The 16749-nt window shown below is 53.2% G+C and overlaps 6 protein-coding genes across 6 annotated transcripts; 2 read left to right on the forward strand and 4 right to left on the reverse strand.

The window, feature by feature from the left end:
• Positions 1-2643: 2643 nt before the first annotated feature.
• Positions 2644-5253, forward strand: A1O1_00160 (uncharacterized protein; the record flags this gene model as incomplete). The annotated part of the gene is made up of 1 exon (XM_007721081.1): positions 2644-5253. The coding sequence occupies one exon, from the start codon at positions 2644-2646 to the stop codon at positions 5251-5253; it is 2610 nt and encodes an 869-aa protein (XP_007719271.1).
• A 789-nt stretch (positions 5254-6042) lies between these two features.
• Positions 6043-7832, reverse strand: A1O1_00161 (NADH-ubiquinone oxidoreductase 51 kDa subunit, mitochondrial; the record flags this gene model as incomplete). Its single annotated transcript, XM_007721082.1, has 3 exons — positions 6043-6212; positions 6407-7394; positions 7476-7832. The coding sequence occupies 3 exons, from the start codon at positions 7830-7832 to the stop codon at positions 6043-6045; spliced, it is 1515 nt and encodes a 504-aa protein (XP_007719272.1).
• Positions 7833-8263: 431 nt separating this feature from the next.
• On the reverse strand, positions 8264-10452 carry A1O1_00162 (uncharacterized protein; the record flags this gene model as incomplete). Its single annotated transcript, XM_007721083.1, has 2 exons — positions 8264-9764; positions 9818-10452. 2 exons carry the CDS (start codon positions 10450-10452, stop codon positions 8264-8266), a joined length of 2136 nt encoding a protein of 711 aa, XP_007719273.1.
• A 1116-nt stretch (positions 10453-11568) lies between these two features.
• On the forward strand, positions 11569-13102 carry A1O1_00163 (uncharacterized protein; the record flags this gene model as incomplete). The annotated part of the gene is made up of 4 exons (XM_007721084.1): positions 11569-11705; positions 11758-12341; positions 12391-12976; positions 13024-13102. The coding sequence occupies 4 exons, from the start codon at positions 11569-11571 to the stop codon at positions 13100-13102; spliced, it is 1386 nt and encodes a 461-aa protein (XP_007719274.1).
• A 446-nt stretch (positions 13103-13548) lies between these two features.
• On the reverse strand, positions 13549-14719 carry A1O1_00164 (uncharacterized protein; the record flags this gene model as incomplete). Its single annotated transcript, XM_007721085.1, has 2 exons — positions 13549-14348; positions 14404-14719. 2 exons carry the CDS (start codon positions 14717-14719, stop codon positions 13549-13551), a joined length of 1116 nt encoding a protein of 371 aa, XP_007719275.1.
• Positions 14720-15145: 426 nt separating this feature from the next.
• On the reverse strand, positions 15146-16127 carry A1O1_00165 (enoyl reductase; the record flags this gene model as incomplete). Its single annotated transcript, XM_007721086.1, has 2 exons — positions 15146-16029; positions 16088-16127. 2 exons carry the CDS (start codon positions 16125-16127, stop codon positions 15146-15148), a joined length of 924 nt encoding a protein of 307 aa, XP_007719276.1.
• Positions 16128-16749: the final 622 nt, after the last annotated feature.

Genomic DNA, 16749 nt, shown 5'->3' on the forward strand with positions numbered 1-16749 from the left:
TGGAGTCTTGAGCGCCAGATAACGTCTTGAAAAGCCCAATATCGCACCACAACTAACGAGCATCATGCTCGGTAAGTTTGGACTACGTAGTAATCAAGGCCCGGGTGTACAATTCCCGGCAGGGGGAATCTGTCCGTTGTATCGACTTTGACTGCGATGGGTTGTATATTTCCTTCGTAGTGTCCAGGAGCGGTGACAGCTGTCATCACGGCAATAGCGCTTCGAACCGGCTTATGCAGGTGAACAGCGACTTGTTCAGATGGATTAGTAGTAGCCACCGATAAAAAAGACATGTGCCATAAACATGACCACAGAATATAAAGCCTGGCGATTCTGCCTTTTCTGGAAGCTGAGAACTCAGGTTGACCCAGGATTCGAGAGGTTGACTTTCCTATGCGGACGAGACCGAGGTAGTAGGTCAATATCTATCCGAAGTAGAGCAGTGTTTGGCAGTTTCTAAACTTCCTGTCCCTAACGTCTGGAGGTTCGGTGACTCTCCTTTTGAGATAGAGAGACATAGTGAGTAGCCTGCGGATCAATCATCATGCAACAATGGTGACGAGGTATGGTAGATATGGTAGGTAGCTTAGGTAGACAATGTTTTTGGCCAAACGGACTCCATGGATTCGCGAGGAGACTGTCAACGAAGACGACCTGTTTTGTACCGTGCCAATGGCGAGTAGCATATACCTTAGGTTAGGTATGTCCTTTCGGATGTTTTTATTCAGATTGGTGCGCCCAATCTTCATGCACGGCCCCGTAGACCCATGTTTGCTAGGGCCCACTGGTGCGCACTGTTGTGGCATGCCATCCCATCAGGAAATGTGGCATCAGGAGAGCCGACAACGCAGGTCCAGTACGGTTGCCTGCCACGGGCCAAGGAAGTCTAGCCAGGATTTTGAGCCACCATCACATCGTCTTTAGTCGTCGAAGGAGTCCGGATGGGGAGGATGATACATATTGGCCATCTGGCCGCCTATCAAACTAGGCATGAAATCGCGACTGGAACCGGGTAGGTATGTACCTACCTTGAGATATATAAGAGCAAAAGCCAGGTTGAAGAACGGAGGCACCTTATACCGGGTACTTGTACCTAGCTTGCTGGATACCGTAGGTAGTAGTCAGGTCCTCCTTAGTACCTCAGGCGATGCTCACGGATACAGGTTAAGCCACGATACGTCACGTTAACCGGGTTGATCCATGTCCAGGAGCGAGGTGGCAGAATAGACTGTTGAGGCTGGCCTGAAATGGCACTGACACTGGCACTGGCATGCAGTGGGTGACCCTTAGGCTCTCGGGTCCCTAGCTGGAGCCTCGACCGTGTAGACGAAAGCTGTCTAGGCTTCCTCAGGCCTGTCGGCTAACCAGCATCTGAACTTTACACATCCTTGGGCCGCCTCGGATCTTTCCCTCGACTCGAGCTTTAAGCTTGATTGGTCCAGTTAGGTGCCTGCAGTTCAGTTGTTCGGGATGGGCGCAAGCTCCCTGCATTCAGTGATACCTGGTGAGGTACCCATCCTCTGTAAAGTACTGCGTGTACCTCGAGGTACCTTGGTATGTACCTGTAGGTAGGAATCGGAGCGCCATCCGCCGCACGTCGCTCCCCTGTCAGCGTCGGCTGTGCCTTCTGCGGGCTTCTGTCTGTTCCTGTTGCTGGTGCATGTTGTTGGTGTCGTGCGCGCCTCCCCCCGGACAGCTGGCCCACGTCAACTTGAAAGATCCTTATGCTTGATCCAGCATCCACTGTCCAGTACGTACCCGCCGCCACACAGGGATCCATCCATATCCATATCCATCCCCATCATGCTTATCCACTTCCACTTCCCCCCCAAAAACCAATATTCGCACATCTGCCAGTCTGCCAACTGGATGCGTTTCTCGCTGCCACTTGACATCCTCGAATCCTCTTTCCAGCATACGCACACTGCACACCTCAGAATCTCTTCTCTCCTATATTGATCGCCTTTCGATGTAACAACAGCACCATCACCACCATTCTTTCTCGTAGAGCACCCGATCATCGAAGCTGTCTTCCTCATCTTGATGTCTTAACTACTACCACACAAACCATCCATGCTGTCTATGCTGATCTCCGAGCCTCCCTTTCTCGAACCAGCTGCAGCCGCAGCCACTCCAGTATCCACATCCTCGTCCGATCCTGCGCAACAGCCTCCACATCATTATTTGCTGCACCTGCACCTGCAGAGCACCATACTCTCCCTCTGTTGATCACCATCCCGCATTCCAGCATCCTTCCTCTCTCTCGATCGAGCTTCGACGAGACCTAGCATCCGTTCGCTATGGCGATGCCAGGCCACTCTCCTCATTACAACGCTCCCTCGAGTCCTCGGCGTTCATTCAACGGTACGTCTGTCCCTTACCCTGTCATACACCCTGATGCCAGATGTGCGCTATGAATCAAGATACATGAGCACTTCACTGCCAACATACTTCGCGCCGTGTTCCGTCACGCGAGTGAATCAGCATCTTCAACTCTTCTGACCATCATCTGTAGCCTATACTGAACCCCAAGGCCCTCCTACAATATACAGCGCACCTTCACGACCCATGTTGCCGCCATCTCCACAGCACTTTCCGCTTCCGCGATTTTCGCAACCTCCTCTCCCAGCGCCTTCTCCTACAATGGCCACTACAACAAATGGAGCCGGGGCCCCTCCGCCCCCTCCGCCCCTTGCTCCTCACAAGAGACCGGGCAGTAGCATGTCGATATCATCAATGTTGGGCACAGAACCCGAAAGAGCCGTACACGAAGTATACCCGCCGCGCAGCCAGCCCTCGCGCACATCTTCCCGGCAGCCCTCCATGTCAGGCCCGTCGATGTCGCTCGGTGCACTCATGTCACCTCCTCAGTACCCATCCAAACCGACCGGCAGCGAGTACCCATGGAAACCCAGATCAACGACCCCAGACCGGATTGCAGCCCCCGTTTTGGGCCCGAGACAGCATCGTTCAAATTCCGGCACTATGGCACAGCACCCGGGGTCTTTCTACGAACCTGTACCAAGATCAAGCACGGGCGCTTATCCCGAACCGAGATATACTCCCCCATTCGGCCCGACGGCGGTGCCCAAGGATGAATTTGAAGATCGTGCTCGTCGCACAAGCATCAGTGGTATCCTGCAGAGTCTCCAACAAAGACCAGACAGTCAACCTCAACCAAGTACCGTCATAACGACGTTCCCGCCGGCTACCAACCCGCATATTCGTCCGGAAAGCATTCCGCCGGCCTTGGGACACAACGACAGAGCGGCTCAGCCGCTCCACGCTGAGCCTGAACATCTACGTCCGAATGGCTTGGCTGGTTCGTACGATACTCGTCCTCCGGCCCAACCTGCTCTACCCCGTTTCTCACAAAACGTGCCAGCGCAGCAGCCGGGACCCAGTATATCAGATCGACCGGTACCACAATCCCTGTCACCAGAAATGCGGCGTCCACAGTCGCAGGTCAACGAGAGTCGGGGTCTGGCCGGCCTCTTGAATCAGCAACTCGATTCCGGCTTTGGCGCACAGAGTATGATGCGGCAAGATTCTGTTCAATCTCAGAGCGAGCGATCAATCTTTGGTGATCGACTGCGTAACCGCCCTTACTCGCCTTTCGCAGGCTCCGTCGCCTCACAAACAGGGCCGTTGGATGATCAACTCCGCAAAGGCAGCGACGAGATGTCTCAGCATAGAACGGTTCTAGGCCTCGCGAATGAGTCAAAACGGGGCAGATACTCACCTGTTCCTCAAGCAGTACAAGGCGCCCAGGCGCAAACACCCCAGCCCGACGCAGGCATTAAGGCGGAGCATGGTCGAGTCTTTTCTGGAATTGGCAGCGGACTAGGTTCGACCTCTGCTGCACAAACCCCGACTCCTCAGCCTCTGTCTGCTAGTCCATTCAAACGGGACGAAGCTGGGAATCGGCTGAGCGAAGAAAATCTAATGAAGATGTCGCGCAGTGCCTCTGGAATCAGCAAGCGAAATCGTAAAGCTCTCGATGAAGATGCCCGAGCTGAGAGTGACATGGGCGAGGCCAAGAAGACCGGCCCTGGTCGAGGCAAGAGGAGCAAGCATCACCATTCTTATAAAATGGACTTGGAAGACTCTACCCCAGGAGCCGGGAAGAACACTGCTAGCCAACTTCGCCGTGCTCCTACTCCCACATCCAACCCTTCACAACCGCAGCATCATCACCACCATCTGCAGCGCCAGCCTCGGACCGCCGAAAACACTCCGAGCTTTAGGCCCAGAAAGATCATCAGGATATCTTCCGTTGTAGCACTTGCGCGGCGAAACCCACGACGCCATCTCGGATTCTTCACGTACGATCCTGAAGTCGGGCCTGTGGATCTGAACAAACCCGGCAACCCAAAGTTTGATGTTGCGGTACGGCCGAATCTTCTTCCTTCCTTTACTGAGGCGGAACACATCAATTGTACATACACAGTTCGTGTACCCAGGATCTGGCTCCGACGGCGTGAAAGGGGTTTGATCTGCCAAGAACGGTACCTCTGGGGATCTGGCATTTACACCGACGATTCAGATCCTGTTGCTGCAGCAATGCATGCTGGATTCATTACTTCTGTGCTCCCCCCAGGCATTGATGAAGCCCTGTTGCAGCGAGTCATTGAAGAGCAGAACCCAAGGATCGAAGGTGGCACGGCCCCGGAAAAACCGATGGCCGTGGATGAGAACAAAGATCTACACATCACACTACTCGTGCTTCCACAATTGGAGTGTTATGTCGACAGTGTGCGGTTTGGAATCAAATCCAGGCGCTGGCCAGACGAACCGGAGTCTCCACCATCCGCCACCACTAGCTCAGGATCCCCCAGCTCCAACAAAACTCCTCATGATGGCGTGAGTTTCATGGTTCTTAAAACCGAGTTTGTTGACGATGGCGTGGAAGTGAAGCGAGTGGGACGCACTGGTAAGGAGAAAAGGAAAAGGTTGTACCGAGAGTTGATGGAGCGCAAACGGGGCTTTGAGCTGGAGAAGCAGAAGATCGAGATGGCGGCGGAAAAGGCCCGGATGCGCAAGGAAGTCCTAAAGCGAGAAGGGAAGGCTGGAAATAAAGGGTTGAGTATCGCAACGTCCGATGCATCGGAGGGTTCATCAGACATGCATCACAGGACCAATGTTCAACGGCAGTCAGAAAAGCCTGGTGGCAGCAAGGAAGATATGATGAAGCTTGACGTCGGCCAGAGTCCGGGCGATTGGATACGACAGCTTGCTGTTGCCGCCGCCTGACCTGGTATGCAATATCAATATATCGAATAACAAGCTCATTGAGACGGCTGCCTATCTTTCACTATCTTCATGCGATGATGGCCTTGATGCCAAGTATATGTGTAGAGGTTTGATGCGTACCTGTTGTGGCCACAGGAGACCAGTGAGTGAAATAATGCCAGACTACAGATCAGAGACCAGGGACCGATGATTATACTGCAATCTAATACCAAAGCAACTTTGCACGCTTCACTGGATCCAATTGTGGTAGGAAAATACAAATTGCGCTCTCGCTAGCGTTTGGCCACACGAGGAAAGGGTGCGAGAAGGGCGGCTGCATGCAACGATGCCTGCGTACACTTCTCCCCTGCCGCACTCACCCTTTCTGTTCACCAAGGGCTGGAGTGGATCATAGGAGACTGGCGGCGATTGGCAACGCAGATACAGTAGGAGATGCTCATTTGTGGCTGATGCTCCCTTTGGTAACGCTCGAATTCACACGCTTACTCCTTGCCCGATGTACATCCCTTCTTCCGCACGCCAAACTTTCCTTCCTCGGTGGATAGGGAGAGGGTCTTGTCGCAGTCGAGGTAATGATGCTCTTCACATGCGGCTCTCCTTGAGTGGTGACCATCTTCTACTTCTCACTTCCCCTTCCTACGGTGCCGACAACGAAATCCCCTAGCTTTGCCGCCGAGACCATTGGATTTTCATATCAGAAACACAAAACCAGGCAGGCAACGAAAAGGCTTGATGTTAAATACACGTAATCATTGCTTTCTGGTGAGCTGGAAGGCGAAGACTGTCTGTTTACTGGCCCGGCGCAATCAGCATGCCCTTCTTGGCAGCATCCGGTTCCCAGCCACCAGCGTGAGGCTCGCCCCCGTTGAGCTTGGCGTAGTCTTTGACGCGAGCTTCGAGTTGCGGTCGGAAATGACGGATCAAACCCTGGATGGGCCAGGCAAATGCTTCTCCGAGAGCTGGATTATCAGAACGTCAGTATATCTTGTCAAGACTCTTATGGAGGTGGAAAGGGGGTAGCGGTGGACAGAGCAAAAGACTTTTCTTCGCCCAGATCGTTGAGACCGTGATGAGACGTCCTGGGCAAGTGGTGCATCTAAACGCAGTGGACGGGAAGATAGGGTGAGATGTAGAGAGAAGAAGATTGACCTACCGCAAATACTGTGCCCCTCGACCTGCTTGGTCAGTTCCTGGATCATGTCGATCTCACGGGCGCGGGCCTGTCCCTTTTCGAAGCGCTCCATCATCTTGGCGGTCCAGGCGCTGCCCTCGCGGCAAGGCGTGCACTGGCCGCAACTCTCGTGCCTGTAGAACTGGCTCAGGCGAGAAATCATCCTGACCACATCGGCCGACTTGTCCATGACGATGACCGCGGCGGTGCCGAGACCGGACTGAGAATCCTTAAGCGCGTCATAGTCCATGAGCTGGTCGTCACAGATGTGTTTCGGCAAGACCGGTGTCGACGAGCCGCCGGGGATGATGGCTTGCAGGTTGTCCCAACCACCGCGGACACCGCCGCAGTGTTTCTCGATCAGCTCCCGCAGAGGAATCGACATTTCTTCCTCAACGGTGCACGGGTTGTTGACATGGCCAGATATGCAGTACAGCTTGGTGCCCGCGTTGCGCTCGCGGCCGAAGCTGGCGAACCACTTGCCCCCACGGCGGGCGATGGTTGGGACTACGGCGACGGTCTCAACGTTGGTCACCGTCGACGGGCAACCGAAGAGGCCGACAGCTGCTGGGAAGGGCGGCTTCAGGCGCGGCTTGCCGGCCTTGCCTTCGAGCGATTCGATCAAAGACGTCTCCTCTCCGCACACGTACGCTCCCATGCCTCGGTGCAGATACACGTCGAAATCGTAGCCTGAACCGCATGCGTTCTTGCCGATCAGGCCTTCTTTGTATGCTTCTTGAATCGCGCGCTGCAGCACCGTCGCTTCATGGTAGAACTCGCCGCGGATGTAGATATAGGCGGCGGTGGCGTTCATGGCGCGCCCGACCACCAGGCACCCCTCGACGAGCTTGTGCGGGTCTTTGCGCATGATTTCTCGGTCCTTGCATGTACCTGGCTCGCCTTCGTCGGCGTTGACCACGAGGTATCGAGGTCTTTTGTCTTGCTGCCAGCCTTTGAAGTTCATAAATGACTAACGGAAAGGTCCCGAGGTCAGCATAGCCCTAGTACAAGAAATCTGACAATCTTTCCACCTTGGAGCTGGTGAACATACATATTTTAACCCTGACGGAAAGCCAGCGCCTCCTCTTCCTCTCAACCCAGAGGCTTTTATCTCATTGATCAACCAGTCGTCGCCTTTCAGCACAATCTCCTTGGTCTTATACCAGTCCCCGTATTTCATTGCACTCTTGAGATCTGTGCCATGATGGCCGTACAGATTCGTGAATATCCTGTCTTGGTCTTTCAGACCGCCATATCTTCGCTGTTGAGGTTGTCCCTCTTGCACGGTGGCATAGGATCGAGTCTGGGAGCTTGTGGCGGCGGCAACGGAGGAAGTCGTCGATGATCGGGAAGCTGCCTTCGCGGCAGCTGTGGCCACGCCTCTGGCGGCTGAAGATCGGATGATCATAGCTGCGCGGTACAGTGGCTCTTGTCGTGTAGGAAGGCGGACGTGGCGGTAATCAACAGATGCAGGACAGAGGTAGAGGCGTCGGACGATTAACTGTATGTCGTCCGGTGCAATATCGAATTGAGCTTTTCTGATTGGCCGGGAGCTAGAGCCAAGCCGGCATCTCCTTCATACTACCGCGGAGTATACGGCCTTCACTGTATATATTCATCAAATTGCCTTATGGTCCGCCGAAGAGGCGAGGAGAATAAATGATGTCTACGCTATGATATCCTCTATTCAACGTCCACAGATGCCCTGGCCTTGTGCTTTTAGATGCCTTACAGTTTTCCCATTCCCGGCCAAAATCCCGGAAGCATTCCGGCGTACGCTTAAAATTCAGAACACGTTGTCGAACCCTGGTCCTGTTGGATCTCCGTGTCCCCTCCGGATTAGTACCGGGGGCAATAGATCAGAATGGAGCTCGAGGGCCGCCCAGGCTCTGCCCCTGTGTTGCCAGGATCCAAGACAGTGGTTGGTACTCGAACCAGTTCCTCCTCCATGACGTTCCATCCCCAACAGATTCTCTCTGGTCGCAACCAGCGCTTGAAATTAGACTCGGCGGGCATCTTGGGAGACATAGCAGCCCGAGCAGCAAGAAGATTCATCAACTCAGCGGGGGGTTCTTCTCCTGGTTCCCAAGGACCAGGGGCTGGTACGTAGGCCCACGACTCGCTGTCTAGGGGATACCACTCGACGAGTTGCTGCAACCACTGGGAAATGCGATGAGGCAACCTGACTCCGTGGGCGTATTCTCCATAGAGTGCTGATACGATGATTGCCAGGCGAGTCTTGTCCAGGTTCGCGGAAGTATCTCGCTGCCAACCGTTGACACGTTGCAGGTTGTTCTCAACTTCCGACGAGCATTTTTGCAACGCCATCGATAAGCTGTCGGGGAGCATTCCCAGTAGCGCTGTACTGTGAAGGAGTTCGTGTGGATGGGTTAGACGGTCGTGTCGTGAGGAAAGGGACTGGAGATTCTGGAAGATAGAAGCTGGCATTTCCCGACTCAAGCTTGCCAAGATTCCTTGGTTCGTCTCCTCAGTTGTCGCAGATTTGAGGACATATTTACAGACTGCAATGGCGGTCTGAATGATGCTGAGTTGACTGTCTCTGTAGATTTTCGCATGTTGCTGTTTGGTATTAGCGGGCGCGATGGTAGGATGCTTTGTCGCAGGGTCGGTAGCTCTGAGTCTCGCCGCTCGTTCAGTGCAATCCGTCAATAATTGACTAATTGTAGCAAGGATGATGCGGCCGTCCTCAAATGTAGGTTTCTCGCCGAGACAAGCGCTCATTATTGTCTGCTTCCGTGCATTTACGGGGTTGAGTTCACGCTCGTTTGCGCATAGTAGCGAGACACTGTCCAAAAGGTCAAAGGAGAACAGGGATGTCTCTAATGACCTTGCTGAGGTTGATTGAGGGTGCTGATGGCTGAATATGAAGCATCTTCTCTCTGGATCCGATCTCGGATCCGGTTTCCACGTGCGAGCAACCGCTAATGGCGAGCCTGGGGGAACTCTAATACTTATCGCAACATGGTCAAAGGGATTGTTTGGAATTGTAAAACCGTACGCGAGAAGAAGACCTTCGTTGTCTCGAGGACCGTAATTGTTGCACAGCTCTTCACCAGACTCATAGGGCTCCAGGATTTGGAGACCTACGAAACTGTAGCGGGCCTGCCATTCAACTTTGGCCCCCGGTTTGTGATTGAGAAGATCCACCAACGGCAGGAGAACCCCGAATCGCTGAGAGAACAGTTTCGCAAGATCACAGGGGTCTTTGTTGTCTCGACGCTGTTGTAGGCGCGCCCTGTCCGCAGGGAGTGTGTCATCGAGGACCTGCGAAGTGAATGAGCGGCTTCCGAAGATTGCCGCCGCCCATCGAAAACGTGGCCTGTTCAGGTCATGAGTCGTGCTTCTGCGGAGGCTGTGATTTTCCCGACGTACCATGTATAAGCCCCATTGACGGCATTGCTCCAGTGCAGCTGCTTCAGTTGATCGATGCCTCGCAAGAACATGCCATGCCATTTGGCAGTCTGCGCAGAGAAGCCGCCTTTCAAGTTAGTGCCCTCGAGCCAGAGCAGGTCGGCTTCGTTTTCAAACTGGGCGTGAGAGACGTCGTCGACGGTAGGTAGCGTGTAGATGTAAGGAGCCCACCATGACTTCGCCCCAAGAACCAGTTGCTCCAGTAGAAAGAAGGCTTGCAAAGACTCTGGCTGACTGGCCTGAGAGCGAAGGAAAGAGTCCGGAAAGTGGGTTCCATGGTTGGAAAAGGGCGCGACATCAAGAGCGTTTAGCACTGATAGGGTGATTGGCATAGGACAGCTCGCAATCCGAGTGCCGCTGGCAAGGCTGCGGCCATCCGCCACCACAGCATGAAATCCCTTGCGGGCACTGAGCGCAATTTGGGCATCAGGATGAAAGAACCCGTCGTTGGTTAACACCCAATGCACGAGAGACCGATGTCTCTCAAAGATGTCGTGACTTGCCGTGACTTGTCCATCCATGCGTAGAGGGGGAGTTGAGCTTTGCGCTCTTGTGTCCAGAACATCTTGGCCCAGGTTGCTAGAGTCAGGCTCCATGGTATTTCAAGACGCGACAGGCCCTCATATGCTGTAATGCAATAAGAAGTGCCTCCTCAGGCCAGTTCCGACGTCGATCTTCCAACCAGAGCAATTCTCTGAGTGCATGAAAACAGAAAGCTCGAAACGACCGAGAAAATTTAAGAGAGATGCAACCAGATATGGTCTCCAAAAAAAGGAGTGACAACCGCAAGTGAAGTGTTTGGATGTGTGAATATATATGACAGCAAAAGTTCTATCAAAGAATTGCAGAGGACCAAAATGTCAGCTAGAAGAAGAGCTGGATCGCCTTTGACTTCTGCACTGTTTGTCACCTGTTCACTTGCCCTTGCCAACATGTCATGATATGTTGTCCAGCAAACAAGCTGATCAAGGCCAGCATTCTGTCCCTAGCAACAACAAGGGGGGAGAGAAGGGTGTAATGCAGTCTGGGAACCCTCTACCGTCACAGGGGCAGTCTATTATTGTCTTAAACGGGCCGCACTCTTTTATTATTACTTAGGTAAGTACGTACGTCTTCTGTACTGCTGCTTTTGAAGCCCACCCGCACATTCGCTTTCTTGAGGTGCGCTACTGGCAGTGTTGTGGACGGAGCTGTCTGTTATCCGCATTTAGCGTGTCGCTGTAGCCTACCTAGGCTACAGGGTGCGTAAAATACTAAGATTACCAACTACCGATTGCTAACAGGCAAACTCCTGATAGGTATCCTCTTGATAGGCAATCTTCTGATAGACACCTTCCTGATAAGCAGCCCCTCATAGGTACTGACCAGCTCGACTTTCTCCAAGCAGAGCGAGGGAGAGAGGGCAAGCGGACAACTCCTAACTCCTGACAATGCGAGGCAAGATTTTCGATAAGCAGGGATATAGCTCATGTTTGTATCAACATTTATATTATTGTGTACTTCCAGAGATCCTGATAAGCCTTCTCCGATTCCGTTGCGCCATTATATATCTTGTTGGAGCATAGACAGATCTTGGTTACTGGGCGATGCCCACGTCGCCTGTATATCTGACCAGGTTGTCTTCCCGGCTGCTGTTGGGATCTCCCAGAGCATTCAGACTCAGATCCAACCACTCCGCCTTACCTAATACCAGACGGTCCAACCTGGGAGCTATGGCTGTCAACGGCCTCAATGGCGTCAACGGTACGCGCTCGAAGCACGACATATCAACCCTCAAAGTCAACCAGTCTCGGCTGATGGACGCCATTCATGGTGGCTGCAAGTACGGCGCGGCTCATCGATATGGAGAGTAGGTCATCCTGTTCGTGGACTCTGAGATCATCCTGACTTATTGTCGGTAGCCATCCCACCGAGACAGGTATGGCAAGGCTTAGTCTCAACGATGCGGACAAGCAGATCCGGGATTGGTTCCTTGCCACGGCAAAGTCTTTGAACTGCAAAACCAGCATCGACCAGATGGGCAATCTCTTTGCCATTAGACCCGGTAAGAATGCAGCAGCGCCTCCGATCATGATGGGCTCTCATCTGGATACACAACCTACGGGTGGCCGATACGATGGCATCCTTGGAGTCAACGCGGGCCTCGAAGTACTCAAGGTGCTGCATGAGAACAATGTGGAGACCGAGGGAAGCATCGGGGTGGTCAACTGGACTAACGAAGAAGGGGCGCGGTTTCCAATGATGGCGGTGGCCTCGGGTGTCTGGGCTGAAGTGGTTCCTCTGGAGACCGCATGGAACCTGGCTGAGGTCTCGCCGGGCGAAGATGGCCACAAGCGAACCATGAAGCAGGAGCTCGAAAGGATCGGCTATCTAGGCTCCCAGCCAGCCTCTTATCGGGCCATGCCCATGGCTTGTCATTTCGAACTTCACATTGAACAAGGCCCTAGCCTTGAAACAGAGCGGAAGAGAATTGGCGTTGTGAAAGGTAGGCCGTCCCCAAAGGGTTTGCCGGAGTCTCGACTGACGAGGACAAGGCGTCCAAGCTTTCAAGTGGTTTGAGATCACGGTCAAAGGCCGTGACACTCATGCTGGCACCACCCCGTTCTATGCTCGGATGGACTCGATGCTTTGTGCCGCAAAGCTGATAGTCGAGTCCAATGCCATCGTGAAAAAGTTCGGTGGTCTGGCGACGACGGGAATATTAAATGCGGATCCAGGCTCGATAAACACCATGGCTCATACAGTCACTTTCACGCTCGACATTCGACACGTCGAGGATGACAAGCTCTCCGAGATTGAGAAGGCGTGTCGGGAAGCGTTCTCGAGAATCTCGGAGAAAGAAAGCGAAAAGGGCTGCAAGATAGAGTGGAAAGAGCTGGTCGATAGCCCCGCGGTGAAATTCCATCCCGACTGTATCGCCGCAGTCGAGGCCAGCACGAAGGAAGTCTGTCAGGATTTGCCCATGACATCGGAAGATGGCCAGTTGTGGAGATATATGATCAGTGGTGCTGGCCATGACAGTTGCTACACAAACCGTCGTTGCCCGACAAGCATGATTTTCACTCCTACCAAAGATGGAATCAGTCATAACCCTCAGGAGTATTGTAGCCCCGAAGATTGGTATGTCGTCTCCTCCGGTCTTCCTTGTGCCTGCTGACCCATTGTAGCGCGATTGGTGCCCAGGTGCTGCTCGGTGCTGTGTTGCGATACGACAAACTGCGGGCCGATCGAGGTGACTTCTCATGAAAACTGGCAGACTCGGTCCTTGTTTAGCACAAAGTACTCCCGAATGTTCTGAGTCTGCCCTGCGAGAGTGTGTCATCCAGTGTCGCCCAGCCAGCATTTAGCTGGACACACCACGAGCACGAACAGGGGCACAAAGGCTCCCCATGTTTAGCGATTCGCCTTCGGACACGGCGTCCATCTGCGTGTTCAAATAGACGAGTAACTAGGACCGGAATAGCTCCAAGAGGCCTCCACATAGGGGAGCTCGAAAAGAATTTTGCATCTCCGCTGTTGTCTTGTTGGAGTGTTGCCAAAGACGGCGAGGCTTTGACTAGTAGGTAATGCAGAGACCTATGAGGGCGTGCTGTGTGGATAGTATTGAAGCTGAATATTCGGCCAACGCAAGGGGAAGGACAGCAGTGCCCGTGACTACCCTTTTCCTCGCCTACTGCAGGTCTCATGCTCCATCAGTTAAGAGCGCCCGCTTTCTCCTTGCTGTCTTCTACCTGCTGCTGCTTAGGCTTGGGAGGCTTCACATGATGCTTTGGTTTCTTCCCATCTAATCGTTCAACCTCCTGCGCCCATTTTGCATAATAATGCCGCATCTCTTTCTCGCAGTCACGTTTGTCGCTCTCTCTGCATCCTTTCAGATTGACCACAAGATCTCCTTCTTGCCACATACTATCGTAGGTTTGCGTCTGGCCTGTCACCTGGTCTCGAACAGGCGGACTGGCAAAGTTGTAGGAGTTCAAGCGGCGCTGCTCAATCAACACCAGTTTTGCTAATATTGTGGGATGCCATTGAACAAGATGCTCAAGCGCATGGTTCTCGGCTTTCTGGAACAAGTAGGCCCGGTATAACGGATCAAACCATGCGTCCAGAAAATAGTGAGCCCAGTTATCCGTCGTGGTGGGTGTGAAGGGCGTGTTGCGCAGGATGAACGAGGTGTGAGCAATGTTATCTGCGTCTTGGGAGAGTATGAGGTGCGTGCGAGAAGGTCTCAAGTGAGAAAAAGTATGGATGACGGAGTCGGGAGGGACCACCGGCACGTCCTTCAGCATGAGTGATTCCAAAGGCTGGAGGATATGCGTTTCTAACGATAGCGAGGGGTTCGTGATGAAGGCGTCGGCGGACAATGACCAGAAGAATGTGCTGGAGGAGTGCTCTGTCAATGCATGTCGAAGGGCGGGTACTATCGACCAGGAGGTCGGAGAAGGGTGGACGAGTTTGGAGTAGGCGCTGGTATTGGTGTAGAAGTTCTTGTATCCTGGAGACTCATGAGCCCACGCTTGAGAGTAATCCAACAGAAAGACTGCATCTACCGTGTCTAGCAGCGTAATCGTCCCGGTTCGCCTTCACTATCTTGATGTAGTCCTCGCTCATCGCGTCATTATCGAAGACCGTAACCAGAACAACGTCCTGGTGGCCTTCAATCGCACTTGGACCGTCTTCATGGCTCCCTGCTGAGGTCGCAAATAGCACCAGTCTGAAGCAGAGGTACAAGGTCAAGAGCCCCAACACTGCATAGCTGACGATCTGCAACTGTTTCCGTCGTCTGTAAGTTGCAGAGACGGAGGTGTTTCCACGAGCGTAAGGGGGAGGTTGGGACGTTTTGCGCGGTGGTAATGCGAAGTGCATTATATTTGAACGCAGAACGGTAGGAGCCGGAGATCAGAGGAGGGTCATTGCAGTGTTGACAGATCGAGCTTTATTCCAGACAAGTGCATGACTCGCCCTTTACCTCTGTAGTATAGACCGTGGAGGGCGAGAGGGATAAGTTTGGTTTCCGCCTGTGTTTATCGTGGTTGCATGGCCTCCGCGTTTGGACGGTTTGCCGAGCCTCAACCTTGGCCCTGCGGTTGGAGTCGCAAGCACTGCACCCACCCCCTGTTTCCGAGCCACACTGCGCTGGCACTTGTCATGCAGTGGTTGGTACATGTATGTAAGAAATAGTATCAGGTCGATGACTAAGATTTGGTGGTTGATATAGAAGTTCTATTCGTGATATGGTAACCTGGTAGACTACCACTACCTATTGCATTCTCGTTTCAGCCTGTTCTTGGCTCACCAGATACCTGGCAGCATGGTGTACCGTTTTCTCTTATACTTGTCTCCGAAGTCCTGGCGGTACCTCCGCTCCTTCTTTTTGGCCCACTGTGCCATCTGAGCCACAGACACGAGCAGGAATATCAGGACGCTCCAGCTAAGGCCGCTGATCAAGTAGACCCCAATCCACGAGATAGTCTCCGTCAGATAGTTCGGGCAGGTAACAAGGCGGAATAAAGGGCCTTGCGGAATGCCGCGCTCGGCGCTTCCGGAGCTTCTCAGTCCCCTCAAAGTCAGATGCGTTTGGAGGTTTCCAATTTCCCCGAGAGCGAACAGAACTAGGCCAGGATACAACAGTAGGGGGTTGGCCTCTCGTGCACTTGCAGAAGACGGCGAATATATGAAGGCTGCCACCATCACTCCTGACAGAATCCAGTAGTGGAAACTGTTCTTGAATATGTTCCGAAGTGGCATTGTCGCAGCAGAGAACCGGTGGACGAACAAGGTCTCCAATTCCCGCTTGACAAAATGTAGGCATACTAGCCAGCAGAGCAGCGTCTGGATCTGAGATGCATCTTTTGCTGCCGAAGGATAAAGGTACGGCCGCAATGAGAATACCAATGGGTGTATCAATAACGGGCCAAGATACTCGACGAGGAAGACCGTCCGCCATGCAACCTGTGGACCAAGATCTTTAACATAGACCGTACTCTGGTCACGGAGGCCGGTGGAATGAATAGAGGTGTCCTTGTTGTTGGAAAGCACAGTTCCATCGGAGCCTTTCGTCAGGCGTAACCGATGGATCGAATAGTTCGTTCGCCGTGCGAGTTCGGAATAGAGGTCGGTGACTGTGGCATTGGGCGCCAACTCGAGGGACTCAGGGAGAGACTTGATCGGTTTTCCTGGTAGCGGCGAAAACAGTGAGTAGGCATGCTGGCTAGGAGCTACCACCGAGCTTACCTCGAGGGCGGATTTGCAAAACAACAGGCTTCGATGCCATCTTGTCTCATGAAGCCCAAGCCGCTGCAAGATGTATGTTACCGAAGGTGTCAAACGAGGTTTGAGTGATGAGACGAAAGAGCTTCAGGGCGCGATCGACCGAGGGCCAGAACTTTAGGGGAGAAGTGTATCGCAGAAGGATGTTGAGGTCGTGGGGTCGTTTTTGGGGCAAGGTAAATTATTTATGATTACCTACCACTTGAACTGGTGGGGTAGATAGATATCATTACTAATAGCACATGGTAGTCACCTACCTACCTACCTAGGTACAATCTACCTACTACGTACGTACCTACCTAGTTACGATAGGATTTGTTCGCAGTACAAGGTTGCAGCTCAACGAAGAGTGGTAAATTACGTTACCTCTTGGACATGGGCAATGCCAACAAGCCCACCCTGCTGATCCTTCTCTCGAGCGAGATCCTTCGAGATGTCGCTCGTGTTCGGCCAGAGCTAAACAATATGGAGAGATGTATCTCTCCTCGTATCCATTTGAATTCAAGGTACGGTGTGCACCACTGGCTGGCGGTGCTCCTGAGTATCAATCAAGTCGACATGCTGGTTGTCCGGGGGTTCTCCGGGGACTGCGCCAAACCGTTGGACCGGTGATCTTTGGTTCGCAA

This window comes from Capronia coronata (assembly GCF_000585585.1).
Source record: "Capronia coronata CBS 617.96 chromosome Unknown acBCG-supercont1.1, whole genome shotgun sequence".
NCBI lineage: Eukaryota > Fungi > Ascomycota > Eurotiomycetes > Chaetothyriales > Herpotrichiellaceae > Capronia > Capronia coronata.